The 15,946-nt window shown below is 35.2% G+C and overlaps 1 protein-coding gene across 3 annotated transcripts in view; it reads right to left on the bottom strand.

Annotated features, from left to right (window-relative positions):
• Positions 1-815: 815 nt before the first annotated feature.
• The window catches only part of NMD3 (NMD3 ribosome export adaptor), a 34,428-nt gene continuing 19,297 nt past the window's right edge, over positions 816-15,946 (bottom strand). For all 3 annotated transcript variants that reach the window (XM_004462300.4, XM_004462301.4, XM_012526690.4), the window contains 7 exons: positions 14,894-15,011; positions 13,855-14,000; positions 10,996-11,108; positions 10,138-10,210; positions 8,829-8,935; positions 3,779-3,849; positions 816-2,096 (listed from right to left, as the gene is read on the bottom strand). In XM_004462300.4, the coding sequence (XP_004462357.1) occupies positions 1,966-2,096; positions 3,779-3,849; positions 8,829-8,935; positions 10,138-10,210; positions 10,996-11,108; positions 13,855-14,000; positions 14,894-15,011 (759 nt within the window). In that variant the 3' untranslated portion in view covers positions 816-1,965. The remainder of the gene's footprint in view (positions 2,097-3,778; positions 3,850-8,828; positions 8,936-10,137; positions 10,211-10,995; positions 11,109-13,854; positions 14,001-14,893; positions 15,012-15,946) is intronic.

Raw genomic sequence — 15,946 nt, 5'->3', positions numbered from 1 at the left:
AGCAAATGAGGTTAAATGTGAGAGGCGTGTCCCAGGGCACAGCTTGGAGTTCTTGGGATCTACTGTGGCAAGGAATTAGCTTGATGATGTTAAACATTCAGCTTGATGATGAATTACACAAGCAACTTTCCTCCTGTTTCCTTGTTCAAGTGACTTTTGACTATAAAACAGCAGCTGCAAGTACAAACCCGACTCCAAAGAAAGATAATGATCATATTGACTCATAAATAAGTCATATTTATATATTCAATTATACACCAGCTTCTCATGAATAATATTAATACTAGCCTCCCCAAGCCCTATCTACTCTGGGGTATAAAGAATTTCAGGACCTGCAAATCTGGGAACCAAACTATAAAAGAGAATTATCAATATTGTATAACTGTGTAAGTTCTTGGCTGACAGCTTTGCTCTTAGCTACATTCTTTCTACCATAGCCTTCTTTCAACCAATGAATTTTATTATTCAAAAACAAAAACACCAAAAATAAGACCAAACAGGATTAGTAGGAAACTACATTTTTCAGTGGAGAAATCATATATGAAAGGTACTTAACATTATTTCAATTTGGAAACCTGCATGAGATACCCTGTCATTTAAATATGACACCAATGGAATCACTTCATGAAACAAACAAAAAAGAATGTATTTTTATGCTTTAAAATTTTTTGACAAAGAGGAAAACACACTATAAGTGTGAATTTGCTGTGGGCATGCTCACCTTTGAAGAACTTGGACAAGCCATCCCTACTAGGCTATCATGAAGCATAGGATATGCTTTTAGTTCCATAACTTAAAGAAAAAAAAGGGACTACTTTAGAAGGTTCAGACGTTTATTCATAACTTTAGAATCTGGGAATCCAATCTTAAAAATATCAAATGTTCCACACAGCACTGCTTAATCTCTTTATTAAGGGTTATACATAGAATTAATGAATTAGCTCTTTGTTGTGGCATAATTAGCAAGTCTGATCTTGCTTAGAGTAATAGGAGCTTAATACTTCATTCTCAGAAAACTTAGAAACCTAAGCTACGATTTTTCTTTCGAGGATGTAGAAGGCATTCCTCATTCAAATTTCTTTCATGGTTTTAAAAGCATGTAGCTCATTTTTATTACTTCATCTATATGCTGAAATATATTATTCTTTTTAATGGTAATATGTGCAACGATAAAAACTTATAGAGAACAAATTCCTTACTTCTTAATTTGTAAGTCAAAATTTGAAAACAAAATCTAGGTGGTAGGAAAATACTGACTTTGGCAGCTATTGCCCAAAGCTGTTGGCACAGGCAAAAATAACAAATATTAGAATTTTTATTTAACCTTTAAATAACGAGTCTGTTTACTGAAAATCCACAAATATTTTAAATAGTTTCTTCTAATGCAACAAAAATCAAGATAATTCCAAGTTTAACAGTTTCTGAAGATGTTAATATTTTGAAGAAATTTTTAAAAGATTAACTTACGAATGTCCAGTGATAAACTAACCCCAACTTCTCTACTCCAAGGACATAAAAATGATCTACAGTGGATCAAAGTGAGTAATGAGTTCACATTAAAAACTATTCTTCATATGCTCTTTTACTAAAACGATGCAAAAAAAAGTAAAACCTTGTTTTATGCTTGGTATCACAACTTTTCAGCTCCAAATCCAGCACTAAAGTATGTGAAAATACTATTGCACCTCATATAAAAAACAAAAATGATAATATTCGACAAGCTCAGAAATGGTCTAAATAATGGTAATAATTATATCCTCCATATTCTTTTGTTATCTAAAACTTCAAAGCCATCAATCTTTTTCAGCGCTTTGAGAGACCAATAAAACTACTTGTTTTTATTTAGGTTTAAAAGCAAAACTTTTCTCTTTCAATATGGAGGCACAAATGGAATAGACAGAAAAGATTATTTTGTCCAATTTCTTGAAGTCCAGAGATGTGGAAACAGTCTACAACATGATGTCATTATGTCATCATTGATGCACCCTCTTCACCAGTAGCATCCTGGGAAATGTGAAGGTCTTCAAGCATCTCAGTCAGACTAATTCGAGGTGCTCCTTCATCATCTGTGTCACTTTCCACAGGTATGGTTGAATCTAAGAAAAAATACGAGAATTTCAAATGAATACAAATATGGAAATACACAAATATCTGCTCCCATCATCATCATTAGCTAACTATACTTATCAGTGGCTCTTATAGTATATCTGGAGAAGACATTCAAATATTCTCTGTATGAATGAACTGAATAAATTTCACCAGGACAGGGGCCAGCAATTTAAAATATGCAAGACTCCTACTCTCTGGTTCGTTGGAATTAGTTACCTAAGTCAGCTAACAGGAAGGTGAAGATGGTCATCCACCACACCAGGGTAATGAGAGTCCCTACAACTGCAAGCAGGAGAATTGCATCCACCATCCATTTGGGATCTAAGCCCCATCTCAATATAGAGGTGGAGTGGACATATCCATCCCAGGGTCCACAGAATGGAGGAATAAAATACGGATTACAGTGGACTTAGTGGGGGCATTTTCGGGACTTGGGAGTTGTCCTGGGTGGAAGTGCAGGGACAGATGTTGGACATTATATATCCTGCCATAACCCACTGAATGTACTGGGGGAGAGTATAAACTACAATGTAAACTATTATCCATGTGGTGTAGCAGTGCTCCAAAATGTTTTCACCAAATACAATGAATAAGCCACAATGACGAAAGAGATTGTTGATGTGGGAGGAGTAGGGTGGGGGGTGTGTGGGGTATATAGGAACCTCTTATATATATATATTTTAAGATTTATTTCTCCCTCCCCCCCCAGTTGTCTGCTCTCTATGTCCATTCGCTGTGTGTTCTTCTATGACCGCTTCTATCCTTATCAGCGGCACCGGGAATCTGTGTTTCTTTTTGTTGCGTCATCTTCCTGTGTCAGGTCTCCATGCGTGCAGTGCCATTCTTGGGCAGGCTGCACTTTCTTTCGCGCTGGGCGGCTCTCCTTACAGGGCACAATCCTCGCACGTGGGGCTCCCCTACGTGGGGGACACCTCTGCTTGGCACGGCACTCCTTGCATGCATCAGCACTGCGCATGGGCCAGCTCCACACGGGTCAAGGAGGCCCAGGGTTTGAACCGCAGACCTCCCATGTGGTAGGTGGATGCCCTATCCATTGCGCCAAGTCCGCTTCCCTATATTTTTTAATGTAACTCATTTTTTGTGATCTATGTATCTTCAAAAAAATACAAAAAAAAAAAAGATGGGGGTGGGGAGTGGGGTATATGGGAACCTCTTATTTTTTTTAATGCAACATTCTGTGTGATCTATTAACTTTAAAAAAGATAATTAAAAAATTAAATTAAAAAAGGAATATGCAAGGATGCAAATGATAACAAATGTGGTATAATGGAGGTGTTATTGTTTAATGGGTACAGAGTTTCTGTTTGACATGATGAAAAAGGTAGAGCAATGGATGCTGGTGATGGTGGACATATTCTAGATATAATTAATATCACCAAATTTTACATGTGAAAGTGGTTAAAATGGGAAATTCTGAGCTGTATATATTACTAAAATAAAAAGTGTTTTAAAATGCAGGATAGCAAACAAGTTTTACTGTTCCACAATTTTTTCTTTAATTTGATGACAGAGTAGTTAAAAAACACACAATAAAAGTCTCTTATGTGAATCAGAGTTTAAGATACTGAAGCACTCAGGCTGGGGTAATATGTTTATATACAAAAGATATGGCTTAAATCAATAGACAAACACTCCTAAAAACACCAACCTCTGTAAATGTTGACATTTTTTCTAATTGCCTCATCTTCTTCAAGATCTTCAAGGAAATCTTGGTATTGCCTAAAAAAGATAAGAAACATTTGAATGTTTTATTTTTATCAAGAAAATGGGAAGTTTTGTTTTCTTCATTTTCAGCATACAGGTGCTTATAAGATAAATGCACTCCAAATATTAAAATCTTAAAATAAAAATTTCAAGGTCAAAATGAATGTTAATAACTGACATTTTAAAAAATCTTTTCCTTCAATATTACATAATTTAAAAATATATGGGTGAATATAAGGTGCTGTTAAATATAAGACAATATGATCATCCCTTGCCCTGCCTTCCCCCCCAAAAAAGTCTCATGGTCAAGCTGAATATGCATATATTTTTATTACTAAGATCAAATCATCAAATATAGCCTTAAAATGTCCAATTAACTTAACATGTTATATATATTTGTATGCATTTATTTTAAACTACAGAATAAGATATTTTAGAAATATGCTGTTTCCTACTCACATTTCATGAAACTATTTAAACTCATTTTTTTAGAAATTAATGTCTTCACCATTTCACTGAGGCCAATTTTTAAATCATTCAATACAGTTTTCTAGAGCACATTATCTTCACTTCTGCTTAAATTGATTGAGAAACAGCATATTTGATCTCAATGAGCTATGTTTTGTTTTTAATCCAAGACAGAAGTACTCAATTGCTATTTGTGATATCTACAAGATAGTTATTTACTATATTTTACTTTTCAATTGGTATTTAAAAGGATAGTTTACAGTAACATTGTATCTGTCAGGTTATAACTCCAGAAAGAATTACTACATCATTACATCTCTTTGCATTGATTTGATGGATACCTCACTAAGAATCACAAAAAGTCATTTCAGGAAAATCTGTCTTCCCTAAATGGTATTTTGTCATTCAAACTAAATTAAATTTTGAGTACCCCAAATGTGAGACAAGAAGAATAATGGGGAGGGTGGGTTTGCTATATCTTTAGGTATACATAGCATATATAAAATGAAACAAAATAAAGTCAACTCATTCTATTAATGCATTTTTCTATTGTATTTGTATCATTAGTTATGAAATCTAATTATACTTTCTACATAAATGATTTAAAATTAATTCAATTTTTCTTTTTAAAATTTCCAGAATAAATTTAAGATCTCAGGATCATAAGATCAACATTTTGAAGTAATTTTCAGTTTTATTACTGTAAATTGTATTTGATTTTTAAAAAACATTAAAACTAAAATGTGAAATGTCTGCGTCAAAGTAGCAATTTTAAAAGCCAATACTTACCTTCCATTAAACACGTTTATTTTTATATGTCATGCTATTTTATTTGCTACACAATAAAACTGGAATTTAAATTGAAATTGGCATTAAATTCTAATCTTAATAACCAATTCTTAATAATAAAATTAATGCCACTTTTCATATTATCTCCACTGTTCCTAGGCACTTAACTTATCATTAAGGTTTTCGTAAACATTTTATCAAGAGATATATTTGGCTTTTAAAATAAAAACACCTATCTAAGTTCTTTTCTTGGCGAAGGAAAGGCTGTGTCCCAGCTTGGCACAGAGAAGCCTACACAGCATGAGCATAATGCTAACCATCCAAACAATGGAAGGAGAAGCAGGAGAGTTCAGGGTAGAGAGGCAGGACAACAACACTAAGCAGTCTTCCGAGTTCCTAGTCATTATCAGTATACTCTAAGTATGACTTTAAAATTTCACAAAATCCCAAATCCTTTCATCCATACCCTGGTATACATGCAAAAACATGTTCTAACACATGTTCTAACTCTTTTTTTCTTCAGAGATCCCATTTTGGGAAATTATACCACAGTCCAACTCTAAAACCTGGATGTATGCTGGAGGCTGTTCTTTCTTACTGCACAGAGAGGAGCATCATAGTTCTCCAAGTGTAGTATGCACCAGAATCTTCTGTGAGGCTTATTTAAAATCCAGATGCTCTAAGAAAGCAACTCAATGTGGGAGAAGATATTCCCAATACATATACACACACACATAGACTCATACACTGGACCCATATCCAGAATATATAAAAGAACTTTTATGAAACAATAAAAAGACAATCCAACTGGAAAATGAGACTAAGAATTGGACACTTCATATCCAATTGGTCAATAAACATATGAAAAGGCACTAAACTTCATTAGTCATCAGTAAAGTGAAAACTACAACATATCAAAAATCGCTAAAAGGAAAAAGATAGAAAATAAGTGCTGAAAAGGATGCAGAACAACCAGAACTCTCTTACACTGATGAAGGGCTTGTAAACAGAACACATCATCTTTGGGAAACTGTATGGTATCTACCACAGGGCATACCTATAACTAGCACTTCCACTCCCAGAATATACAATAAAAATTAATCCATGTGCTCTCCAAAGACATGTACTAAACATTTATAGTTGCACTATTTGTAGTGGGTACAATACTGATTAGAACTCACCCACCACAATACCCATCACAACACAATGAAAAACTGAAAATGAACAATCTATAATGACAACCAAAAATACTGATGCATCAGGAAGCAGACTTGGCCCAATGGATCAGGCATCCACGTACTACATGGGAAGTCCGCGGTTCAAACCCTGGGCCTCCTTGACCCGTGTGGAGCTGGTCCATGTGCCATGCTAATATGCACAAGGAGTGCCGCGCCACGCAGGGGTGTCCCCCCGCGTAGGGGAGCCCCACGCACAAGGAGAGCCACCCAGTGTGAAAGAAAATGCAGCCTGCCCAAGAATGGCACTGCACACGCGGAGAAATGACACAACAAGATGATGCAACAAAAAGAAACACAGATTCCCGGTGCCGCTGATAAGGACAGAAGCAGTCACAGACGAACACACAGCGAATGGACACAGAGAGCAGACAACTGGGGGTGGGGGGGAAAGGGGAGAGAAATAAATAAATAAATCTTAAAAAAAAATACTGATGCATCAAAAAACATTTTAAGCAAACTGTTTTATACAAAAGAGTACATTATAATTGAATTTAGGTTAAGTACAAATGAAAGTGGTCACTTGGGGATGGGGGTATCAGCGACTGTTAAAGAGTATAAGGAGAAAAGGAATGCTGGGATTCTTTCTTAATAAAGGTGATTATAACACAGATATGTCCCATTTGTGAAAGTTTATCAAGCTTGCACACTAACTATAACACCTATATCCTTTTCTGTATAATCTATTATACCTCAATAAAAAGAATTTTAAAAATTCAGATGTCTAAGCCCATTATCTATAAATCCAAAATAAAAACCTAATTTTTATAGGGTTTGTAAAATTAAATGCCAGGGAACGGATGTGGCTCAAGCAACTGGGCACCCGCCTCCCATGTGGGAGGTCCCAGGTTCAGTTCCCAGCACCTCCCAAAGAAGACGAACAGAAGGCATATTGAGCAGTTGCTGCAACTGCTGCAACCAGCAGATGCCACAACTAATGCAAGCAGCAGGGAGTGGAAGTGGCTCAAGTAGTTGGGCACTCGTGTCCCACATGGGAGGTCTGAGGTTCAGTTCCTGGTGCCTCTGAAAAAGTTGAGCAGACAGATGCCATCTTGGGGGGGCAGGGGGAGGGTGGGGAGAATTTTTTTTTTTTTTTTTTTTAAGTTAAAATGCTACAAATCATCCCAGTTCCTGGCTGTCTTTATACCTTTGATCATTACCATTTAAAATAATGGTCATTTTTTTCTGGCATACTGCATTGTCAATGGACTCTTATCAGCAATTTCGTCACTAATACAATTACCCATCAACAAGCAGGAAGTCCTGAAAAAACTGGTAGATTCCAGTTCTAGGACAGCTAAGTCAAAAAGCAAGGACGTACTTAACAACAGTTAGTTATATCAAAAGGACTAAGGGAAGCAGATGTGGCTCAAGCAATTGAGCACCTGCCTCCCACATGAGAGGCCCTGAGTTCAGTTCCTGGTGCCTCCTAAAAACAAAAAAACAAACAAGCAAACAAATGAAAAAACCAACTCAGGGGAGCCAATATGGCTCAGTGGTTGAGCGCCAGCTTTCCCACATAAGAGGTCCCAGGTTCAATTCTTCTAATGTAATAAATGCAATATACATTTACACTCACAAATTACTCTTACCCCAAAAATATTTAACCTAAATCTAATCAAGTGTCTGGACTTAAATTTCTAGTTTACCAGAAATATTAAAGGACAAAGTTAAATAACACTACAAAACAAACAAATCCAGAATGTTAGACTCCTACAACACAACTTGCTAGAATGTCATTTAAAACAAAAGGCAGAAAAGATGGGGACACGTCTGTTCTTGATCAGAGAGAGACATTAAAAAAATAATAATTTCTATTCATAAACCTCGGATGGATCCTGGTTAAGTACAAACAACTACATGAGAAAGTCTGGGATAGCTGGGGGAAATTTCATTGTGAACCAGAGATCAGATTATAATAAGGAGCTACTGTTATTTATTTCCAGGTGTAATAATAGACCTTATCCTTAGTAAAGGCATGATGGATTATTTTAGTAGTGAAATGTTTTGACATCTGCAAATTTTATCTTCAATTGGTTCAGCAAAAATGTGTGTAGGGAATGAAAGAAACCAAATATGGCCAAATTTTAATCATTTCTGAAAATAAGTGGAGGATATATGAGTATTCAATATAAATTTATTAAAGTTTTCTATATGCTTAAAAAATTTTACAAGAAAAAACTCATCTTTCCTAATGACTGAACTGTTCCCCAAGCTCAATCTTCAAGTCTTCACAGCTCAAACTCCTATAGCTTGGTAAATCAGAGCCACACAAGAATGGCAGAAAAATATACTATGATTGTGGAATTACTAAATGTTATCACATGTAACATGCAAACCAGAAGAAATCTAGCCTCTGTGGGTAGAAAATGTTCTCTATCCTATAATGTAAGGATGAATTGTGTGGTGACTATTTCTTTACAATTTAAGTATCATAACAATTTATCATAAGGATTTCCTTTAAGAAACAACAAACATATTAGGTTTAAAGAAAAGCTGGACCTTTCATCATCTGTATCCGTGTTTTCTTTCTCTCTTGCAAGCTCTTTCAGTTTCCAGTTTCTACGACGCTGACGTTTGGTACGATCATAGCTCTTCTTTATTAGTACCTAAAAGTAACCAGAGAATTTGCAGTTACAAAAAAAAAAAAAGGTACCATATAATAAGGCCTCAAACTCCAATGAAATTTAAAAATGAAAGGTTATGGAAATACCAGGGAAAAGATACCAAACTGATGACACTGGTCATACCTCAGCAGAAAGGAATGGAAATCAAGAGACAGTGTCAAGAGGATTTTTAATGCCTTTCCCCTCCAATATACTTAATTTTTTATAAGAATGTATTTAGACATGATGTGTATAATAGTTACAATTTAGTCATATAGTCACTGAAAATTTCAAGTGACTGAAAATTATGAATTTTTTACACCAAACTTCATTCCTATAAATCTGTCTCAAACATTATTACAGGAAGACACTTTTTATCCCTTTTCCCAATTAATGTAACTGTATGTCCTAGAACAGTAGTGGAAAATAATTGTGGAATGTATAGATGAAACTAATTTTATAAATATACAATTTTATAAGATCATCTTGATCTCCTTCTATAACCTGGTCAGATATATCTATTTAGACTTATACCTAAACCATGCTTCTCTTTTCTAATATAATAAAAAATGAATGCCCGAGAGGTGCAGAGGGTCTTTCTCTTGCCATGACTTCATATTTACCCACAGCTGAAAAAATCAATGCTTATTTTAAAATATTAAACAAGCGAACAGGAGGCAGGGGCTTTCACATTGATTTCATATTCACTGTTGGCCACGATTCTTATGAACTCATCATGTTAGAATTTAACAGGTTTTTCAGAAGTAATTTTTTCTCTCCAAGACTTGATGCTCTAAAGATTATTTTCAACTGCAATTACATTGAAACTTGAATAATGGTTTTAACTCTAAATCCTTTCTTAAGAGAACATATGTGAAATAAGCTGAGCCTAGTAAGAATGAACCTGAATAAATTTTAAAGGTCATCATATTTCACTGCAAATTTATTTTTGCTCTACAGATAGCATGTTGACAGAAAAATAAAACTGATTCTAGAGGCAACAAAAAGCTCAATAAATCTTGGATTTACTCCACTAAGAAAAATGATTTAAAATGAAGACTTGTGCTATTAAACCTTAACCACAATTTCAAAGAAACCTCTAAATTGATGTTATTTTCAAAAGTGTGAGCCTGTGCATTTTTCCCATAAGAATTATTCAATCCTCTTTAATAAAGGAAAAAAGGGAAAAAAATCTAAAGAAGTACCACATCTGGGACTTTATCCGTGTTCATTTTGTTGACATGCTCATCATTTAAGTTACAATTGGCCAAATCAAACCTGAAATGGAAATAATGAAAAATTTAATGACTGAAACATTTACCCTGTCCTTTTTATTTTATGTATGATAAACTCAAAGATCCTGAGATCAAACAGTTAATAAAATCCCCACTTTGAAAGTTTTGCAATTTACTATACAGTTAACATGACTTGCAAATCCTGGTAAAGATAATACTGTACCCTGCCTTATCATCTGTATCCATTTCACATATTAGCTATTATTGTCCATCTTACTATAATATTGTAAAAGAAGCAAAACTGAGGTATGTACCAGTCTAACTTTAGGTCAGTTGACTGGATCCATCTAGTATATCAAAAAAACTTGCCATTACCTAGTAAAAAGAACTGAAACCACAGGAACAAAATAATTCTTAAGACACAGTAAAGAACTCTGCATCAGAAAAGACTACACTATACTTGTAAAGACCCACTGTGTATATGGCTTCCATATTTTAAAAGTGAAATATTTGAGCAGCAGCAAAAGAAAATTGAAACTACCCAATCCCCTGAAACTGTAAATATGTGTCAACTTCAGGGTTCAATTACCCAAAAACTTGAAACGAATGACTCTTTAAGATGGTGGCTAACAATGGAATAACTAAAGGCTTCTTTCTGTCTAGTCCATTGTTTAATTTGGTTATCAATAATAAAATGAGTTAAAGACTCCTACAAACTCTTATTGTTTTTGGAATAAACACCTTGGATATTTTTGATAATTTTGATGCCTCCCAAAGAAAATCTGAAAAGGTAAATGACAGTTCAGAAAATTATAAAAGAATACAAACCCTAACACCAAGTCTCCAGGATTTAGAAGATGTCCCAAATGAGTACGACAAAAATACTGTTTATCTGTATTCATTTCAGATGTTTTCTGTACCCAGGCTTCTCCAAGGGAATGCTTAACAAGAAAGAAAATGCACTCTTCAATAATCTAAACATAACTCAGAAAGCATCATTTAGAAAAGTTAAATACAATATTGACGTTGGGTTTTTTTAATTGGAATTATAAAAACAGGAATTGTTTTATATCTTCCAGAACGCTAAGACACTGTCAAAATTAGTAAATTACTTAATTATGAATATAGAAAAATGTTTACAAGGAATTCGTAAAAATCACTGATTTGGGGAAGCAGATGTGGCTCAAGTAATAGGGCTTGAGGTCCAGGGTCTGATGCCCACGGCCTCCCGGTAAAGGCAAGGTGGCCCGTATGGCGAGCTGGCCCACTCAGAGTGCTGGCCTGCACGGAGGGCTTCCCCACACAGGAGTGCTGGCCCATGTGGAGAGCTGGTGCAGCAAGATGAAGCAACAAAAAGAGACACAGAGGAGAAACATTAAGAGGCACAGCAGATCAGGGAGCCGAGGTGGCGGCAAAAGTATGAGCACCTCTCTCCCATTCCAGGAGGTTCCAGGATCAGTTCCTGGAGCTGCCTAGTGAGAATACAACCAGACACAGCAGAACACACAACGAATGGACACAGAAAGCAGACAGCAGGAAGGGGGTTGGGGGTGGGGGGTGGGGGAGAGAAATAAATAAATTTTAAAAATCACTGATTTTTGTTCAGATTGTATAAGGCTTTTATGAACATTAAATTACTGATAAAGTATCACCTAAAAATAAGACACATGAAGAGTTTACAAATGGAATGCTTCCACAGGGCAAAAAGACTGGGCAAAAAGAGTTAAGATGAGAAAAACTTACAGCCAGGCAACCCTTTGCTTTACACATATGGTTCAGAAAACCAGACAATTCCATCTAGCAGTACTGGTGGCACAGTACTGGAGAAACTAAATCTTTTTCAAAATAATTTTTTCGATATCTACTAGCCTAATATGTAATCTTTTTATTTCTTTATTTTTTTTTTTAATTTTCTTTCTCTCCCCTTTCTCCCTCCCAACCCGTTATCTGTTCTCTCTGTCCATTCGCTGTGTGTTCTTCTGTGTCTGCGTGCATTCTTGTCAGCGGCACTGGGAATCTGTGTCTCTTTTTGTTGTGCGATTTTGCTGCATCAGCTCTCTGTGTGTGCATTGCCACTCCTGGGCTAGCTGCACTATTTTTTTTTTGCACAAGGTGGCTCTCCTTGCAGAGCACACTCCTTGCGTGTGGGGCTCCCCTACATGGCGGACACCCCTGCATGGCACTGCACTCCTTGCATGCATCAGCACTGTGCATGGGCCAGCTTACCACACAGGTCAGGAGGCCCTGGGTTTGAACCCTGGACCTCCCATATGATAGGAGGATGCTCTATCAGTTGAGCCAAATCCACTTTCCTCTATTTTTTTTTGCAGAAACAAAACTCCAAGTTTTAAATTTTAAACTAGAAAACCATTACAGTACCTTTCCAACATGAGATTTTACAAGCATTTATAGCATTCGTAACGTAACCTGACATTTCAAACTTTCAAGCTGGATCAAGAACAGGACATGTCAACATCTTTTACTAACAGAAAAGGTAAAAGAGGATCAAGAATAAAACACTAAGAGTTAAAAGTTATGTCAAAAGAGCATAAGAATCACTCTGAAAGTGCTTCCACTGGCTAAATTTAGGGCAATCTGAGCATTGGAAGGAAGGGAAATACAGTTTATATATCATACATTAATAAGACTAGAGTAATAAAGAGAAAAAGAGAATGCCAACATACAAAAACAATTCTAAACTAATTTCCACCACTGGAGATGATTCTTAAATCAACTCCTTAACTCTCAAAAAAGCCGTTAAAAGATAAAGAAATCAAGAATTAATCCAGTCTCCCAGAAGAAAAGCAATTCAGGGTAACCACATAGCCCCAGCTATTAAAGAAAGTTCTTACTTACTAAGTAGTGCTAGCAAATAAATGCAGGAGAAATAATAAAGAAAATTCACCATTTTATAATCACAAATAAAATATTTGATATTAACAAGAACATAACAATAATTTTAAAAAAGATAACAAGAACTTGGTATTTGAGTATTATCAAGGTATCACCCCACAGATTACTTGTAGGTCACAGTGGGTAAAAAGCATCCTAACATTACAATGGAAGAATCTGACTGACATCATTTTAACCAGTAAAACAGTAAACATGGGGGTTTATGTCACTATTATAAAAGAGACAAGAGATATAATATTCAAATTCAATGTGTGGATACCAGTTTGAGAAAATCATAAAAGACTCGCTTCTGAGACAAATGAAGAAATCGGAATATAATAGACCAGGTATTTTTTAGGTACAATAAAATTCGATTATGTAGAAAAATGTTGTTTTAGAAATGCATACTGAAGTATTTAATATTTAGCAGTTGTATATCAGTACTGTAATTCAAAATGTTTCAAAAATTTTAAAAAGTACAAGGTTACTTGGTCATTTGGTCCTCCTCTAGAGAAGTAAAACAAGGAAATGCTTTTTCATAATGGAGTAATAAGCATTTTTTAAAATCAGTTTTCCAACATTAAAGAAAAATATTTATTTACCAGAGCATATAAGTCTGATAATTTTCACAATGACCATGTTTTAAAAAAATAAAATAAAATTCATTTTTAACTTAATGTTGTATTAGCTTCCTTGGACTTTATTTTGGAATTGCCATCAAATAAAAGGGAAGTGAGGAGGGACAGAAACAATAATACAATTTAGCAAAAGAAAGGTGGGTAGGATAGAACTTACTTTTTTGGACATTGTTCCAGCACCTGCACTGCGTTTTAGATTTCGGACTATGCTACATTCCATCACAATAAACTCCTCTAACTGTTTGGGATGGCACAAACTACTGAAAGGGTGATTCCAGAAAGTGTTACCATCAATATCCGCAACTAAAAATAAATATAGAATATTAGATTAAAGAACAGAAAACTAAAATATTTCAAAGTCATCAAAATGTGTTAACTGGGAAGAAGGTATTATATACCAACTGGGCTGGAGAGCATTAGGGCAACAAGAATTACACTCTCTGGGGTCACCATTTATTTCTATATATCAGCCGCAAACTTTTCACAGCATAAGAGAAGTAACAAAAGTAAAAAATAAGTAGGAAGTGTAATGAGAATGTCACAGAACTAAGTGTCTCTATAATTGTTTCATACTCTGGCATTTTATTCTAGACACATATTGGTCCTTTTGGCAAATAAAGCCTAGTTCTACATGACAGATAAAGAATACTCCATACCATATAGCTAGTAGGCCCTGCCTGAGGAATTCTAATTGATAAAGACTATGATTTTCTAGAAAACCTAAAAAAAAAAAAAATTTTTTTAACAAAAAACTATTACTGCATGAAAAAGACAAGAAGATGCAGTCAAATACTCTGACACCTATCTATATATCTTCTTTAAAAAATAATTTTTAAATTATTAAAATGTTAAAAAAAGATTTATAACAATAGAGAAATTAAAAATTTCTGTTCAAATTAAATGTTCTACTGGGCCACAAAAATCAAATGTTCCCAACTTGAAAACATTTGCCATGCACTAAAATTTGGCAATGAATTTAAATTAGTCACAAAGAAGTTCAAAAAATTGTGTCTTCAAGTAAGAAATGCAAAGGTACCTAATCAAAAGTTTTATTATTCCACAGTGTTTTTACAAGTATTAAACAATAGCAAAAATTTTAACTAGTTTTTAAAATTTGTGTTGTTGTGAATCATAGAATTAACAACATAAATTATTTGCCATGCAGAACAAAACTGTCAATAGTTCTCAAAACTTACCTTGTAAAGTGTTTGGATCTATGAGATGAATGGCACTGGTTACTCGAATACACACACAAATCTGGTTCATATTTCCCAGGCTTTGTGCCAGTTTTGGAGACAGACAGACAACATTATCCTAGGCATAAGAACATTTAAAGTGAGGTAAATCCTAAATAACGCTTCCAATAAACACTCATCAATGTAAATCCAACTGCATTTGCCCAACCCAAAGGTTATTTTTAATTTTATCAACAAAGGGCCTAAAGAAAAGTATCAGACCTTAAAGGAATGAAAAATAAATTACACCTTCTTAAGATGGACATATCTAGCTTAATAGGAATACTTTAAAATGTATCTTCCTTCAAAGTCTAGCCCTTTACTATTAATTTCATTTCAATTTCATGGACATTCAGATGCTTGCTTACCACCATATATGTTAATGCAGTATACAATAATTTAAGTAAAGTATTGTTAGTATCAGAAGGAAGAGCGATTTTCTAAGTTTGATGGCTTCTTTCAACTTCCATGCACACCAAATCTCAAAGGAACAACATGTTTCTCTTACATGGCCACATGTACCAACACATAACCTAAAACTTAATCCCCACAAAAGCCACATATGTCTTTAGATACATTAGATGTTAGGTAGCAATGCAGTTAACTGTTTCTAAAGTGTATTAAAATTTAAAAAGGACCAGGTCTTATTTTAAACTTAACTATTCACAACACAGGCTCCTCCACTGAAGGGATAATCTGTGCATCCCTAATAGCACTTGGCCGAGTACTTTGTTTTTAATTTATTAAGAGTCTCCAGGGAAGCTGATTTGGCTCAACTGATAAGAGTGTCCGCCTCCTACAGGGTTTAAACCCAGGGCCTCTTGAACCGTTTGGTGAGTTGGCCCATGTGCAGTGCTGACGTGCACAAGGAGTGCCATGCCAAGCACGGGTGTCCCCCGCATAGGGGGGTCGCACATGCAAGGAGTGCACACCTCAAGGAGAGCCACCCGCGTGAAAAAAGCGCAGCCTGCCCAGGAGTGGCGCTGCACACGCAGAGAGCTGAAACAGCAAGAT

Source organism: Dasypus novemcinctus, chromosome 4 (genome assembly GCF_030445035.2).
Source record: "Dasypus novemcinctus isolate mDasNov1 chromosome 4, mDasNov1.1.hap2, whole genome shotgun sequence".
Classification (NCBI taxonomy): Eukaryota; Metazoa; Chordata; class Mammalia; order Cingulata; family Dasypodidae; genus Dasypus; species Dasypus novemcinctus.
Note: the sequence above shows the minus strand (reverse complement) of the source record. Positions and strands in the feature narration are given on the sequence as shown.